Source organism: Epinephelus fuscoguttatus, linkage group LG6, assembly GCF_011397635.1.
Source record: "Epinephelus fuscoguttatus linkage group LG6, E.fuscoguttatus.final_Chr_v1".
NCBI lineage: Eukaryota > Metazoa > Chordata > Actinopteri > Perciformes > Serranidae > Epinephelus > Epinephelus fuscoguttatus.
Genome location: NC_064757.1, coordinates 1165178 through 1183593, shown reverse-complemented (window position 1 = coordinate 1183593; position 18416 = coordinate 1165178). Strand labels below are relative to the sequence as shown.

General features: G+C 41.3%; 1 protein-coding gene across 2 annotated transcripts in view; it reads right to left on the bottom strand.

Annotated features, from left to right (window-relative positions):
- Nucleotides 1-18416, bottom strand: part of zfr (zinc finger RNA binding protein) — a 69639-nt gene that overhangs the window by 35285 nt on the left and 15938 nt on the right. For both annotated transcript variants that reach the window (XR_007449516.1, XM_049578765.1), the window contains exons 3-4: nucleotides 14218-14497; nucleotides 1588-1726 (exon numbers count right to left, since the gene is read on the bottom strand). Coding sequence is in view for 1 of the 2 variants with exons in the window: in XM_049578765.1 (XP_049434722.1) it covers nucleotides 1588-1726; nucleotides 14218-14497 (419 nt within the window). In the remaining variant the exon portion in view is untranslated. The remainder of the gene's footprint in view (nucleotides 1-1587; nucleotides 1727-14217; nucleotides 14498-18416) is intronic.

Sequence of the window (18416 nt, the reverse complement as noted above, 5' to 3'; positions counted from 1 at the left end):
ATAATATATATTTGCCTCTTCTTACATTGTTGACTGCTGCTTTCTAACTGTCCATGTTTCCAGATGGTTCTGATAATCCATGATTTCAGTTGTGGGATGATTTAACTGTAGTTTTGGGTACAGTTGCTTCTCTTGGTTTACAATTTAAATCCACCACAGACTCAGTGATGTTGTCATTGGTGATATCAACGATGGTGTTCTGGAGGATGCTTAAAACACTTAAAAATTTAAGTGTAAATGCATTGTACTGCACTGCTGAAAAACTTAAAGCTGAACTACATTAACGAACTAGGGGCTGAAAGACATTGCTTAAAAAGATGGAAGATAGATTAATAATGTCAAAAGTGGTAGCAAAAATCCAAAATGGAGTAGATCAAAAATTATTTTTTTGTTCACTGCATTTACTGAAAAAAATTAACAATGTCACCATCAGGCTTTTATGCTGAAAACACAGCTGCATCCAGCTCTACTCTGTAATGTCCTGTCACCATCTTGGGCCTTTGTTTTGAAAATCCAGTTAACACCAAAGCCACCACGGTGTGCTCTTGTGACCTGGTTGGTGAATTAACTGAGGAAGCTAAGAAATGAAAGACATTGCGAGAAAAGCTGGAACCTACAAGGCAATACTGTGAATATTTTTAGAAAAAGTCTAAAATGTAGAGAACAAACATAATCATAGCAGAAGACAGACAGACAGACACAAGGACAAAGATACAGACAAATAGGGAGAGACAGAGACACAGACAGACCAATGAACCAATCAGAAAATGCCAGGAAGTGATGGAGGTCTAATCAGTGTCACAAACACAAGTGCAGAAAATGTGTGGGAATGCTGAAAGATTTTCAGACCTTTTTTTTTTTTTTTTTTAAATGTGAGCTTGTTTGGTCCTGTTGTGTCATTTCTGACAGAGTAGTAGTAGTAGTGGTTAATATTCCAGCTTTCTGTGTATTGCAGTGCACACAAGGATGCAGTGGGGTGGCAAAATGTGATGTTAAAATAGGGCTCAGACATTGATCAAAAGCATAGATAAATTTATGACCAAATACAAGATTCAGATGTTCACTCGAGGTGCTTTGCGGCAAGTAGCAGACACACACAAGCCTGTGATGACGTGGACGGTAACAAGCACTTTAGCAATACTCCCATGGCAATGTAGCTGGTTATGCTGTTGCGTTCTTGCTCGTAGCGGCACTGTTTTCTGTACATGTTAATTCAAACATGCCTGGTTTTGGTGAACTTGCATAACTACCAGAAATGGAAATCGATTCAAAAGAGAAAGCCTATTCAAGTGGGTGGGTCAAAAAAGAGGGACTGTAAATACAGACAGGAGGGTGAAACTAAAAGTTTACTTTGATGAGGTAGTTATTCAATGCAATCAAGTGTAATGCTGTGGTTTATCAGTTAAGTGTATGGAACTACACTACAACTGGAATCTCTGCTGATAAGATACATGGTGACATACTGCCTCTCATGAATGGGTCCAACTCGGGTCCAACTTGTGATTAGTAAATTAGTGTCATATATCAGTGTCATATTTCAAAGTGGTATAACTGACTGAAAATGAATTCAGTGTGTACTTAGCATACCTGTCTGGTAGTAGGAATCAGCCACGTTGGGTTGTGGCTGTGCAGCAGCGACCGCTGCTGTAGCAGCGGGCTGTTGGTAGTACTGCTTACTGTCATAAGCTACAGCAGGAGCTGTGGATCGGACATAGGAGTAGGAGTCCTACAAAGGAAAACAGTAAAACAGAGTTGTAGGTTTAGTGGTTCAGTTCCTTGCTCTCCCCTGTCCACATGTCCAGAGTCCTTAGTAAAGACACTGAACCCCAAATTGCTCCAAATGCTCCCATCAGTGTAAGTGTGTGCTTGGATGGTTAAATGAGAGGCAAGGGTAGGAATAACAGGGCAACAGGAAATTCTGTCCATTTACCATTTATAGCCAGTGAATTACACAAAACAAAAAGTCACCATTCAATGTGATTCTGTACCACTTGTAGACTCTCTGCTGTGGAAATGTACATTTATCATGTGAGCTATAGAGTACAGGTAGTTTCGACACCACCCAAACATTTATTACCCAACCTATTTGTTCGTTATTGAGGCACAACAGGTAACGTTAGAGGACGACAGAGGAGGAATGGCTGCTGAAGGCTTTAGCTCTGGAGATTGGTGGTGTAACGTTACCTGTGAATGCTGTACCCCAATGCCCACAGAAGAGGAATACCTCTGTTGCAAGGAATGGGACTGGTTGCAGCCTTAGCTAAATGGTAAACAAACAACATGGCACCACACCGGTAAGGTAAGACAACACGTTTACACGTCGTTTTCTATATGTTCTCTGACATTTATCCTAACGATATGAGGCGGTCTTTGTGGAGAAAAAGCTTGTTTAGTGGACTAATTTTGCACTTGAAAGGATGCCCGTTCAATTACGTTTTAACAGGTCTGACGCTACGGCTGTATCTAGGCTAACGGCTAACATGCTAACTATTATTTCTATGTCACTAGTGACTTGAAACAAATTTAGGACGATAGGAGACGGGTTGAAATAAACCGAAATTCCCTTTAAATAAAGTAGCTACTGTCATAATTGACCTATGGCTAAGCCACGCCCCCCTCCACTCACTTGGACAAACTATCAACATTAAGTGACCAGCGCTACGGCAGGTGTCACAGTATACGGCATTTCACAGGAGGCAAGTGATAATTTTTGGGGACATAACGATCAGATGTCATTGAGAAGTTACCAAAAAGGCCTAAACTATGCACTGGAGGGATATATTTATCATTTTATCATTGGCGGCAGTAGCTCAGTCCATAGGGACTTGGGTTGGGAACCGGAGGGTCGCCTGTTCAAGTCCCCGTCCGGACCAAAAATATGGAGCATGGACTGGTAGCTGGAGAGGTGCGAGTTCACCTCCTGGGCACTGCCGAGGTGCCCCTGAGCAAGGCACCGAACCCCCCAACCGCTCAGAGTGCCTGTCATGGGCAGCCCACTCTGACATCTCTCCACTTAGTGCATGTATAGGTCCAGTTTCTGCATGTGTGTGTTCGGACCTGTGTGTAATTGACAACAGAGTGAAAAATTGAATTTCCCCTTGGGGATTAATAAAGTATATAAAGAAAGAAAAAGAAATTTTATTGTTGAGAAGGTCAATGAAAAGCTTAAATTACAAGCCAAAATTTACACAGCAGGGGTTAAAGCAAGAAAAAATTTTGTGCCCGAAATGCGGAGCACGGAAGATTTGTGTGCCTGAAATCTTTTCCAGAGCGGGGGCTTGGTGTTGTGGTCACAACATGAATAGAAATGTATGTGTTGCAAAGGAACGTGTTTATTATCAAAACAAACAATAAGATTATAGCTTTAGTAGTTACTTTTCAGATTAAACTTTTATAGCATAATGAGTTTATAAATAAAGATTAAACTTTCAGTGGTTACCAGACTTTTTGACTTACAGCTCCTACATCTCTTTTTTGCCTTGGTGCCAGGGCAGGAATTTCACGAGGGCCACGACCCTCGTGCCCTCCTCATTTGGCCCTGTGCCCTTGAAAAAAAATATCTGCCTTAAGGCCACAGTGGCCTTGATGCCCCGCCCGCACTGCCCCAGGTGATTTTGCGGTTTTCTCCTCTGCCTCTTTCCTGTCAATACGGCTTTGACACCTGCATCTTTTGAGAAAAAAATAAAATAATGCGATGACATTCTGGAATCTTATTGAGCAACATCAAATGAGACAATGCGTACATCACCAGTGGGGGGGTTTGATTCGAGCCTGGCATGAACCGCTCGGACGGGCCGTAACAACAGTTTGACACCAATCTATCACCGGCCAACCAGGAGACTTCATCAAATGTCCAGGCAGGGATCGGTACCAAGACCCGGTATTAAACAACCCAATGCAAGTTTAATCAACACTGTAATACTAGTAAGCTCCGCCATTATCGGCGTTACTTTTTAAAGTTTCGGTTTCATCATCATTCTGCAGCCTCTCTCCTGCTCTCAGCATGTCACCCGTCACAGCGCGCACACAAACACAGACACACAAACTCAACAGCAGAGAAGCCGCAGTGGAGATGAAGGGAATATAACTTCAAGATTACTCTTGTTGACGACAACTACGCTTGTTATTGTGAGTAAGTGCAATAAAGCCTCTGCCAGCCAAGCCAATACTTTATCAATACATGTGATCAGCATGTAGAAAGCCATATTTCAATCTGCTCTGTCCACAGTCTCTCATTCACCGCTATTATGATTTTTGATTGCGGTCGACACAAGCACATCGCACTCGTGGTGCTAACAGCAAAGTGTTAAAGACAAACTAAAATGAAAGCTGTCTGTATGTAGGCTAACACTTTATCTGAACATGTACCTGAGGCAGCTGACCTGCAGACAGTGAGTGTCCTCAGTAGAGGGTGGACAGAGAGCAGGATGAATGACTGATAATGATGTTTGTCTTCATGTTGACCTAACGTGACTTTGTTCACTCACTATTGTGATGCCAGGAGGAATATTTATATTCCAGTGAGATATTATTGGGTTTTAAATAGTGACTTTGTTGTTGTAAACGTGACTGATGCTGCCATGGACTGTATAAAACTATATCCTGTGCAACTGACCGATAAGGAAAGCATCAGGAGGTGAGGTGTGTGCATGTGTGTGTGTGTGTGTGTGTGTGTGTGTGGAGGAGAGGAGAGAGGGAGATGCCGGTAGAGAGATAGTGTGTGTTATTAGATACTGTTAATGTCACTTATTATGCTTCTGTGCATTGATAGCTCTCTTTTAGTGTGTGTCTGCATTATGTTGAGGAGGGCCATGTCTGTGTATACATATATATATATATATATATATATATATGCAAAAAAAAAAAAAGTGGATCGGTTGCTCGCTGCTAAAAATGTGGCCCATCGACATGATCTGGTTTTGAAATGTGGCCCAGTTGAAATAGTAATTGAATAGCCCTGCAGTAGTTTGTTTGTTAGCTATCTAACAACACATCAAAAATAATTATAAGCCAGTCTTGTTCAGTGAATCAGTTTATCATGTACACTCAAAAAATATTCATGCCTAATATTTAAGATTGTTTGCTTATAAATACATAAACCTGGTTGTTCTATATTTAAAACACATTGGGTTTATTAGTGCTATGAAATAAATCACATTATTACTTATTATACTAATTATTATTACTTGAGCTTGTTTTATTTATTCATTTCACAGATAGTTATACATCCTTAGTCCTTAAATTAAATTCATTATGGACATGGACTTAAAATCATTGTTTTACTGTATGGCCTCGCTGCCCTGGCTTTTGGCCTTTGTGCCCTCAAAAAAATCGACAACGTGAAAGGCCAAGTGGCCTTGCCCCTAAAATGACGAAATTCCAGGCCTGCTTGGTGCTATTTATTTTTAGAAGCTAAATCATTTAGGCTGTTTGCAAAATTGTATCACACTTGATGTGAATTAAACCAGCAGTTACGTCGAAATTCCAGGCCTGCTTGGTGCTATTTATTTTTAGAAGCTAAATCATTTAGGCTGTTTGCAAAATTGTATCACACTTGATGTGAATTAAACCAGCAGTTACGTCGAAATTTTGCCTCTGGGCAAGCATGTCATCATCGAAATGGATCATGTAATGTTGTGGTGGTGACTTTAAAACTTCAGCATAGAGGATTTTTATTGCAACTTTCGTTTCTGTCTGGTTTCTTTTACCTTACCTTCAAAATTACCGCTGGCTTACCTGTCTGTGCTCTGTGTCTCAATGTGACATGATGTGAAAGCATGCACAAGCGTCAGTGTTGATTGGCTATCACTTGTGCCGTGTAACCAGTCAGACGGGGCTGTAGGCGGGACATTGTTACAAGCCCAGTGCAGTGTAGCCTCACGTCACCAGGCGCTTTAGGTGAAGAGCCTGGTTTCTATTCCCTCTGAATTTTGTCTGGATTCTGGTTCCGGTCTAGAGAGCGGATCCGGAATTCACCAAGTAAACGTGTTCACCAAAGTAAAATCGATTTCACACAACAGACAACTGAAATATAAAAGAAAAGGTTAACTTAATGGCTTGGGACTTTTCTTGTAAATTATATTCTTTAAATTAAAAAGTTTCACCGCATTTTTATTAGCTCGGTGCTTTTATTTTGACGGAAAGGCACATCCATCGAATTCCGGATCCTGTCTCTCTCGCCCTGGTTTTGGTTGCTTAACAAAAACGGCCCCAGGCTAGTGCAGTGGGGACTGTGGGGACAGGGAGGGAGACGGCTGTATCAGGGCCAAAGGAGCGAGTTTTAAAATACATTTATTTGATCAGTTATCGATGAAAAAACGTCCGATGCCGATTATGGTAAACAGCAGGTTGTGTTTACTCATACACTGTGCGCCTAAATAATTTTCCCGGTTCGCACATATATATATTTTTAGGGGCAAATGCGAGTGAAATGCTCGCACTGTAGAGCACTTCTGCCCGTGCCGGACAGAAACTTCGCCACGCCGGAAATCCGGTGTTCTGACGATTTCTGCTGCTTTGTTGAAAATTGCTACCGCTGCATAAACCAATAGGTCTGTCTATCGATTCACGCTACTCTATCAAAAAATGCAACTTCATGGTTTTCTATCTGTATATACAATAAAGGCATAAAATAAGTGTTTTCTTTTCTCATTTGTCTAATGTACAAAAAGTGTAATGAAATTAACATTTCATGGGTAGTGTATTTTGATGGATGAAATACTTAGCATCAAATAATGCTCCCACTAATCAATCCATTCATGTAAGACTACTAATTACCTCACTGCCACTGTAGGATTAATGGCAGCATATTTAGACATACCAATTTAAAATATTTAATCAATATTTCAGGGGTAGCATATTTTGATAGTCCAATAATATCCTATCAAATAATGCTCCCGCTACTCAATGCATTGACGTAAGACTACGAATCACCTCACTGCCACTGTAGGATTAATGGCAGCATATTTAGACATACCATTTTAATATTTTTAATCAATATTTCAGGGGTAGCATATTTTGGACTTAACACGTGCAAGTCAAGTGCTTACCGATGATACAACACAGTACATGCAATTATTTAATATTTAAATTCAAAAGCAAAGCCAGAGTGCAATCTACATGCTAACTTAACTTCTGAAATAGGCCAAAAGCGCAAAGAAAATGGATTTTGAGGATGTTACTCACCGTTAACAACAGCGTGGATTGACGAGTAGCAAGAATTTATGGGCATGGAAACGAAACTTGGAAAATCGGCTCTGCGCATGCGCAGAACCACAAAGCAGCACTTCTTGACAGGTAGGGGAAATTGACAGAACACCGGCGCTGTGCCGGAGAACTTTAATCCCTGTCACAGCGTACGCTTGTGAACCACATCTCGTTGCCGTCGCCATCAAAGACAACAAGTCAAAGTGCCACTGAAGTTAAGGTTTTTGGCTCAGAATATGAGAAAAGGATAACAGCCTTTTTACCATCTTTATCAAGAGTGTCTCTCCGTTAGTTTTGTGCTACAGTATTTACACTGAACATAACGTTTGCCAACCTTTGTTATCTCTACGATTACAGATAATTTAATGAAGCTAAGTTCCAGAAGTTAACGTTAGCTTAACTAGAGCGCTGTGGACAACAGCTAACAATGATGTACGATCACCAAAGTACAAAAACTAGAACAAAATAGGCCAATGAACTCCCAGCAAACAAGGTGACATGATGAAAAACGCAGCTAGGAGCTAACATTAGGCTAACTTTAGCTAACATTAGCTAGAGATGTTAAAGATAACTTTATATTTCTTTCCAGCAAAGTGACAATATGTTGCCTCAAACACAATGTTGACGTACCTTAAAGCAGATGTAGACATCATTGTTAACCTTATTCACGTTGAGCGGATGTTGTGGTCTAACGTTACCACACAACTTTATCCAAAGGAGACACTTTTCTCAGTTGAAATGTGGTTTAAAGGGTAAAAAATACACCCCGTCAACCGGCTTCTCAGAATACCTTGTATCGGAGTTGCATGTACCCCATGCACACCCTTTGCTCATTTTTAAACTTCAAATCTCTGAAAAAGCTCATAAAACTGAACAAAACTGACTTTCTGTAATGCATTTCAGTGAACGTCCAGGCAGAGAATGTCCAAGTGTATGGGACTGGCTATACGCACTGTGATTGGCTCATAGCGTTTGAGGGCGGGACTTAGCCATAGGCAGGATCCAAAACTAACACTCGCCACTCGCCAATTACGGGTAGGTTTTGTCTCTGGCTGATAAATTTTTAAGACCACTCGCCACTCTGATGAGTTTTTTTTTTTTACCAGCGAAAAAATCATTTTTTGTTACTGGAGAACGATGCTGGTATCGGCTGGTTTCCTGGCAGAATAATGTGTATTTCAGGCAGAGACGATCTTTGGTCACTTAAGTGCGTCAGTCATGACGTTAACACACCGCGCCGAGGTGGATAGCTGTTGTAAGGCTCGTTGGCGAGGCGCAGCTGTGAGGCTAGCGGAGCGTTAGCCGCGGCATGACCGGAGGGAGGCACAGCTAGTTAGCCTCCGCTAGCTTCCAAACTAGCCCCAGCTCTCCGTTTGGATCCAACCAGAGAGTAGACGAGAGCAGGCGGCCACAGCGGTGACAAAAAGCTGCGGTGAAGTCGGACAGTTTCCCGACAGTTTCCAGCAGCCTTCAGTCCGTACAGGAAGTCACAGACACACAAACATCCTGTCTGGAATGATGTCAATTCATTAAAAAAGTGATCAGGCCCGTATGTCAGTTTGTTTTCAGTCTCCAGTTGATTTAATTATGATAGATTAATTTATTAAAATGCTTTACAGGTGATCTGTAGTTTATGTTAATGGTTTATCCTCCATTTGATATGAATTCTCCTGTAAATCAGCATCATATCAGTTTGACCTGTCCCCTCAACTACACCGGCTAAATAAACTATGTTTGACTATAAGGTTCATATTTTCAGAGGAAAAAAAATACAAGACAACAGCTTTCATTAAAGATCAGTCAGATACAGTCAGGGCTTCACATCTGTACACGTTATTTTAAGAATGCTCACATCCCACTGACCACAAGTCTCTGTGTTGCTAAATACTTCAATAATTAAAACAGTCCAATATTAATATACGGTAGACTCTATATGGTTTATGATGAATGTATTCAGTCTCTGACAACTGACCTTCACCATCAGTCACACAACATGTTTTCTGTTCACAGAATAAACCTTCAAATCAGACAAATACAATCTTAATCTCAAAAATTCAACAAAAATGAAAAGTTTATCTAAAACGTCATCTTGTTGAGTCGACATCTAAACCAGTCAGCTGTTACATCAGGTGAGAGCCAGGCGCTGCAGTCGGTGGAGAGCAACTGCAGCGTCTGGCTCTAAAAACTGCGGCCGCCTCGCTCTCGCAGTTTTATTGCCGTCCACTTTTGTAATATGTCAGAGCAAGTCATGATGAAGTTGGACACAAAATCAGCATGCATTGTGCGCCGATCGCCGGTGATCGAATCTGCGCAGGCCTGGCTCATCTCGAACAAACCTATTGTTAATGTACCTCCATGCTCTGAACCCCCATAGAAGAAGTAAGAAAAAGTATCATGTGGCGATGCTGGCCAGGTATTGCGGAGCCTCCAGCAAAAAAACTAAAGCAAAAGAACCTGCTGAGGCTGAGATTTTACTGACCGACGACCAAGAGACAGAGGTTAATGCTGCTGCTGCTGCTCCCGCCGCTGCCACCCCCCAGTCTCATCCACCAGAAGCATTAAGTGACTTCACTTTTTTCCCTTTAAATTATTAATTATTTGGTTGGCTGGTAAAATATCTGCCTGGCTGGTAAAAAATTTCACTTACCAGCCAGCCTGGCTGCTAAGTGAAAAAGTTAGTTTTGGACCCTGGCCATAGGTCAATTAAGTTAAATAAATAACTGTTATAATAAAGTTAAATAAAATACTGTTATAGTTAAGTTCAATTATGTATTATTATAATTAGATAAATCAAAGCAGAACCTCTGGTTCTTTTATTCTGAAGCACCCCGGCTCGCCTCGGACCGTAAGTGTTGACATTTTTGCTGTGAACTTGAAGCTTGCGATTAGTTAGATGTTAGCAATTAGCACAAGTGTTGCCACTGCGCCTTTAAACTTGAGGATTTATTCACTGTGAGCTGGAAAAACACAACCAGCTCCCCAGTTCATATGTTAATAGTGGCACTGGTGCTCCATGGTCACTAAAAGTGACTAAATATTGTTGTTATTATGATATTTGTTTGTTTCTGATATTTGTTTGTTGTAAAATGTTGAATTCTCTTGTACTTTGTATTTTATTCTGTATTCTACTCTGTAAGGCGACCTTGAGTGTCATGAAAGGCGCCCAGAAATAAAATGTATTATTATTATTATTATTATTATTATTATTAAATTCAAGGTCTTGAATCCTGCAGGCACAAAGTCACGCTTCCTCTGCTCACTCTATCATTAATCTCATTTAATTAAAAAGTTACCGTGGCGCCATTAAATGTGGCAATTTATTTACTGTGAGCTGGACATAAACAAACACAAACTCTTTACTCCATATCAATAATATTCATAAGTAGCGGCTGATCTCCATGGTCGCAAAAACAGTAACTTTTTGGAGCCCTGCAGATGAGAAATACACCTCCCCTGCTATTGCTCAGGAAAAAGTGATCTGGATAGGCGAAGATGTGTGTGACGTGTCATGTTTGAGAGTCTCTTGTTGTGTGTTTGTCTGTGAGGGAGAGAGCCACAGGAGAGAGCGAGAGAACCTAAAGAGTCTCATGCCAGTGACTGACCGACTTGACCATTTATCATTTATACTGTATGCTCGCAAAATAAATATAAATTTGTATTTAAATATAAAGTGATAGGGTTGGGCTGACATTTTATTTTGTATATTTTCTCCAGTTTCTGCTGTATCCTGGGGAGGCAGATTTATTAATTGTCTTTTTGTTTGGTTCTTTATTTCATTCAGAGTTAGTACTTGTTGGCAAGACAGTTATTTTGTTTGGCCTTGGTTCACCCTGAGTTTTATTGCTTCAGTTTATTGTTACTTTAACAGGGGTGATAGTAAAAAAAAAAAAAAAAAAATCCTAAGCCTGAAATTTTTTTTCAGGTTGAGCCACGAGAAATGGGTCATCGTCATCTCATTCAGGCCGTGATAGGACTTTCTTGCCGCTTGTTGTAAACATCAATTTACGTGAGCACAATGTGCAGAAACACGCACCGGTTCCCTTAATTTTTTGCACCAGCTCTCAAAAGCCTTTCCGTCTATGCATCTCTCTTCTACCCACACCCAACGCCATTTACACAAACAACGCACATAAGGTAGGTTAACGGTAAAGACGGATCTGCCTTTCTTTACCAGCTTAAAGCAATACAATGTAGGATTGCTCTTTTTACCTCAAGGGGTCCCCCTACAGACAAAAACGATATTGTCTGTTACAAGTGTCGCAAAAATCTTTCTGCGCGTGCATTTGTTGACAAGCCAACAAGTTGGCCATGTAATGCGCGATCATCGTGTCTTCAGAACAGGTAAAGTAGCCTTATAGCATTTTGTACATACATGATTAGGCCGAAACTCAGAAAAGAGTTGCTCTCTGCATGTCACGGCTGACCACCTCCTCCTCCTTGCAGTGCACGCAGGCACACACACACACACACACACACACACACACACACACACACACACACACACACACACACAGACACACAAACTCAGAGTGAAGTCAGATAGACAACAGCAAAGAGGCCGCGGTGCAGATGAAGGGAATATAACTTCAAGTTTACTCTAGTTGACAACAGCTACACTTGTTACTGTAAGTAAGTGCGATAAAACTTCTGCCAGCCAAGCCAGTACTTTATCAATACATGTGATCAGCATGTAGAAAGCCATATTTCAATCTGCTCTGTCCGCAGTCTCTCATTCACCGCTATTATAATTTACGATACAAGCACATCGTGCTCACCACAAAGACAAAACTAAAATGAAAGCTGTCTGCATGTAGGCTAACACTTCATCTTAAAATGTACCTGAGGCAGCCGACCTGTAGACAGTGAGTCTCCTAAGTAGAGGGGGGACAGCAGTTACAGCGCCAGGTCACCATCAGTTGGGCATCCCTCCTCCTCTTTCAGCTCTTGGCAGCTTGTGAAAGCCAGGCCAATATTAATCCTTGTTCAAGCTCTTGTTTTATCACTCTCCCGTTTACTTTTCTTTGTCTCCTTGGACAACTCCTTCACCTTCTTGCTTATCTTTGTCGCTTCAACCATGACAACCACGTCTAACTTAGTTCACCTTGGGTCAGCTACACCACTCTAAAGAGAGGAGGGGATATGACGAGGAGGGGGATATGAGGTATGCCATAAAGTCTTTTTTCCGTCTGGGTTCCTACCCGAATCCCATAACTGCATTGTGCCAGTGCAAGTGAAACAGATGCTCTCAAGCAATGACGGAGGTGTCATCCAACCTATTGTGAGCTGATGTACCATCACAAGGATCTTGGATATATATTTTTAAACATTTAAACATTTATTTAACAAGAATATTTACGAACCAAAATAAATAAAGACCTTATAAATACAAAAAAATAGACTGTCAGTCTCTCACTCTCAGGTGTGCAGTTAAGTTGGTCGTATTCGCTCTTTTTGTTGAGATGGTTTTAGAACAAACCTGGCATACCGGCTCGTCCAAATTACTGGGCTCCCCTCACAGGGGCCGTGGCATTTGGTTTAGGAACAAGTTCCCTGTCTTTCTCTTACGCTCAACTCTCTGTTTTCTTCTCCGCCTCGTCTCCCCTCACAACGATTGCACTGTGTGTGTGTGTGTAGACCATTGCCCCGCCTCCCCCACAGAGACAAAGACACTCGAAGACAAGAGCTTTTCCCTCCGTTCGCAAACATTTTTTTCCATCACATGTGACATATGTTGCACTGTACAGCCCTGGCAAGACACTGAACTCTTAATTCCTCTTGATGGCTGTTCCATCAGTGTGTGAGTGCATGTGAATGGTTACTGAGTAGCAGGTGGCTAACTGTATGGTGTCACACCCGTGGTGTGAATGGGTGAATGTGACATGTAGTTTTAAAGCGCTTTGTGTGGTCAGAAGACTAGAAAGGCACTGCACAAGTGCAAGTCCATTTACCAAGTCTATTACTAGCATCTGAATGTTCAGACCAGGTTTCGTTTGATTCAAAAAAAGAATCCCGCGTTCAAAGAACCCAGGATTTCAGCTTGCAGCTATATTGGGTTATCTGTGATGCTATATAAGCAATTCAAATACACTGCATTTTCTTCCAAACTAATCTGGTTGAGGATGTCTGGATTTGGTGTAGTTATAAGGCACATGGGGCAAAGTTGTAGGCTGCCGTGTACAGCTCTTTGTAGGAGTGTGCATTCAGTCACACATCAGATTTATGGCTTTTGATGACAACAAGCTCACTCTGGCCCTCATTATCTATCATAGTGGTAAAACTTTTTGCTGTGCTGGCTGCCTGCCCAATAAAAAACACCCTGCTTGCAGGCCTATGATCAATTCATTTTTAGAAATTTGGAATTTCATATTTTAGAAAAAACAGAATAGGGGTTTTAGTATGAAAACACATTTTTCCATACTCTTTTTTTCCAAACCTAAAAATTACTCAACTCAAATTCCAAACTTTGCTATACTACATAGAAACTCTTTATACAAACCTACATCAGGTACCAAATGTGTAGCTTTTATTACAAAATACACTTACTGCCCACTAATAGATAGTGAATGAAGCAAAAGGAAACAGTGGAAAAATGTTTGCAAATACTTAACAGAATTACCTTTCTACTTGCCTAATAAAAACTATTCTCAAACAGAGATAATTAAGTGAATTACAAAATAAATCAAGTTCAATCTTAAAATTGACTTTGAAATTCTATACTTAGGTATGGAATTAATTGGTGGATTAATATATTCATGTATACATTCATTTGTATATTATTTTATTTCTATTGCTTAATTAAATATCAAATAATTAACTGTTTGAATGGTGTATAGATATAACCTGTGGTCACTGCAGATTATGACGGCAGAACATCTGGTCCCATCCCAAAACCTCAGAAATAAACATGTAAATCCAGTGCAACTACCAAGAATCAAAATGACAAAAACTAGATGTTAATACTTTATGTAATTTGTGTAGATGCCTTGAGGGGGAAAAAAAGTTGTAGTGTACCTGGTAGTTTTGTGAGGTGACCGGTGGTGGTGGTGGAGGGACTTCAGGCTGGCGCTGAGGGTAGCCGTAGTCCGTGGCAGCGTGGGTTGGCTGGTATCCTCCATAAGCTGCAGCAGTAGCAGCTGCTACAGCGACAGGGGCAGGCCTAGCTACGGCAACTGTGGCTGCAGTGGGAGCATAGGCTGCCGCCACAGTGTGTGCTGCCACAGGTGCTTGATGAACTGTGTAACTTGCCACCGTGGTGGGATGTGTGTATGCTACCCCGGCAGCTGGCTGCTGACTGGTAGGGCAACACAAAAGAGAAATGTTAAAGGTTAGCTGGCCATTTGCAACTTGTTGCTATTGCAGAAGTAGTTTTAATTCACATGTTGAAAGCATCACCTCTACAACAGAGAGCAGAGAGGGGTATATCATACATGATCAGGGTATGTCATACCTTTACTTTGTGAAAGCAACTATGGGAGGGAGGAGACTCCCACTGTGCAATCAATAGCCAGAGTATCATGACCTTAAATTAATAGACTGGGCTTTTATTAGCTTTAATTATTAGCTCTCTCTCTGAGATGTATCATTTAAAGTGTATCAATCAAAAGATCACTGACAGAAAAATGATGGCTTAAATGTAAGAATGATAATTTCAGAGATGTACCTTTGATTGAAATTTTACAGACTGCTGTGTAGACTGGAAAAAAAAAGACTAGAAAAGGCATTTCCTGTGGAAAAAAAGCTTGAAAAAAGGTAAAAAGAATTGAAATGCATTGCTGAAAATAATATCAAATGTAATGCCTCAAAAACTGTATAGCTCAAATGCATTGCATGCACTGCACTGCTCAAAAACTTATAAGCTGGAACGTAAAACTAGCAGATGAATTGCATTACTGAAAGACCTCAGAGCTAAAAAACAATGCTAAAGGAGCTGAAAGCCAAACTGCAATACTGCCGAAGATGGAAGATGACATGAAATGCCTGAAAAGGCAAAGGGAAGAAATGTTTTCAGCATTTCCCATACATAGGGTGTTCTTGACTGGCCTGCCAATGTAAATTTAAACTCTCCCAGGTACATAAAATCCAAATCATTTTTAATTAATTAATTTTATTTTTAATCAAGACAAGCATTGGTCATTTCATAATTCATACAGACCAGAGGACCTTCAGTGGGGAAAAAAAACACAAGGTGCATTCCCTCAATGGTAAAGCACCATTATCACTGACATGAGCAAATACAGCATTTGCTGTCACAGCACTGAAAGACAAAAGGAATGTCTGTAGTAATATCCTACATGTTCCTGAATTCTGGTGTAACCAGTGGTCCCTGGGGACCTCCCTGCCACCCTTTACCAGGAAGCTGGTGCACTGAGCTTTAAGCCTCGTAGCACAGTTCAGTTCCGTACATGTTTTTTTCTGTTTTAGGGCTGCTGTGTTGTGCTATGGCGTATTCAAGTGCTGGAATTTGTTATTTACGTGACAACGCCTAAATACAACACAGGCTCTGCTCCATTAGTGCCCCACTCAGTTATAATTGTCCCGGAGTCGGGTCGGCATCAGTCAGGAAAATGCAGCCCGAGCCGTGCTCTAGTCTGCTCGTGTGTGTGTGTGTGTGTCAGAGGACAATTGTAAACGGCAGTGCACCGCTGCTAGTTGCATATAGGGGAAACACTGCTCTTTTTGGTATGAGTTCTTCTGGGTCATTGTGTACAGTTGCGTCGCTTTCAGGACTCTCTATACTCTCACTCTCGCCGGCTCTAGCACACCTGTGGTATGCAGCGGTGAAATGGGTCCCTGCTTAAACACTTTCCCGCTGTGCACGGTATACCACACAGCCCTAGTTTCCATTGTAAAAAGTTGAGAATGGAGAACCATTCCCTACCATACCATACCATACCATACCACAGATGCGATACTAAAAAGGTGAAGCTGTGAACACTGCAGTCCATTAGCGGACAATCACTCTTGCACAGGGCTAAGTTGTGGCTGGTTCTAAAGCTTATGTAACCACTGTTCATACTGTGGCAAGTTCATACATTAGAACAGAATAGAACAGAAAGAACTTTAATCATCCCAAAGCAAATTCAGCTGTCCAGCAGCTCACAAAAGACAAAAAACAAAATAAAATACATTAAAATAAGTGGATAAATAGAGATTAACTTGAAAGAGAACTGTCCATTACACTGTCCATTACACTGTCCAGTCCAGTTGTGAAAATTTGTCAGTGTGTGTGTGACTGGATTCAGGACGTATTAAACAGTCTTATTGCCATAGGGACGAAGGATCTTCTGAAATGCTCTGTTCTGCAACGCATTGAGATGAGCCGACTCCTGCTGCTGCTCCTCTGCCACTCCAGGGTGCTGTGGAGAGGGTGTCTGCTATTGTCCATTATAGCTTTCAGTTTGTTCAGTGCGCCCCTCTCCACCACAGTTCTTAGTGGGTCCAGTCCAAGCACTGAGCCAGCTTTTTTAACCAGCCTGTCCAAACGCTTGATGCACATTAATAATGCAATAAATACCCAAAAAAACACTATTCAATGCAACTATCTGCAATCAGCACATAAATGTATCTCTATATCGACTGTCCCGTCACATCTGATGTCAGATCAAAGGGGATTGGCACCATTTGGCAACTTGATTTGATTAACACAGCTGCAAACTAATGAGTTCACATCCCTCTCAGCCAACCACAAACAGCCACAGCATCAGATAGGGAGTATATATTCAGCATCTGTCATCTTAGAAAAGTCAAAAGAAAAGAAACAGAGTGAGACTGCGAGAGAGAAAGAGAGAGCGTACGCGCGAGAGAGAAACGCAACATTGATTTACAATTGTGGTGACCTCCTCCCAGGCCACCTTTGCATCATCAGCCCGTAGAGGTCTGCTCACAGTTCCGTATATTCAGACACTGTGAGCTTGGACCTCCCAGACCAAAGCATCAGTTTCCTCCTGGGAGAAGTTTGGCCGTCTGACGCTGCTGCTCTCTTCTGCCACGGCGAATTGAGTAAACTCTCATTACACCTTCACGTGGCACATTTAAGGGCAAGGAGAGGGGCTCATTTGATTGGTGTGATGTGTGTAAAACCCACTCCACGCCTTCTCTCCTCCCTCTTTCCGACTTACGCAGGTAGGAGGGACGGAGGTGGGAAAAAGGAGTAGCTGCGCCAGCATGCACGGTGTGCCAAACTTGCAAAATCCACCTGGCCATACCCAGTTGGCGAAGCACAGGTGCACTGCGCCCCCGCCTCACCCAGTATGCGAAACTAGAGCCCTATATGTGTTTTTTTCCAGGGGGATGCAGCTAGTCATCTCCGAAGACTACCTGTCAATAGGGATAGGGAAATCAGATTTCCAGGATACTGCAATGCCCTTTTTGGACACACAAAGAGCAATTTCCATGAATTCAAGTTGCGCATTATTTAGAGAACCACGGATACTTCAAAAGTTCCCCAAAAGACAAAGTTCAGGGTCCAGTGGAATGTTAGCTCCTGTGATCCTGGTTAAAATGGAGCAGATGTCATGCCAGAAAGGCTTCACTTTTGTACACAGCCAGGTACAGTGCAAAAAGGAACCAACTTAAATAGTACATCTGAAGCACATTTCTGATAGGTTAGATTTAAATGAATGTATTTTTTCTGGGGTAATGTATAATTGGTGCAGAATATTATAATTAATCAATCTATATTGGGCATTAACAGTGGCTGATAGTCTATTCCAACATAGATCTGTCCAAAGTTGTTCGTCAATTGTAATATTAAGATCTGATTCCCATTTCGTTCTGGATTTATGCAGACCTGGTTTGGAGCCTTCATTCAGGCCCTTCCACCTATGTAAATCATCTTCAATCTTACTGAGCAATGGGAGATATTTCAGTTTGTACAGGTTTTTAAGGTTGTTGTCGACAATTATTCCAAGATATTTTATACCATTCGAAGGCCATTTAAATGGGCTAGCACACTGGAGTTCAGAATGATCAAAGTTCATAAGTGGAATAATTTCACTTTTATCCAAGTTCACTTTATAACCTGCAATACTACCATAGGTATTTAATATAGTTTGTAATTTGGAAAGGGAATTGCCAGGGTCTTTAAATACAAAATAACATCATCCGCCAAAAGATTAATTTTATGAACTGTCTGGCCCACCTGAGAGCCCTTTATGCCAGGATCCTGTCTAATTGCTTCAGCTAAAGGCTCAATTGCTAAGACGAAATGT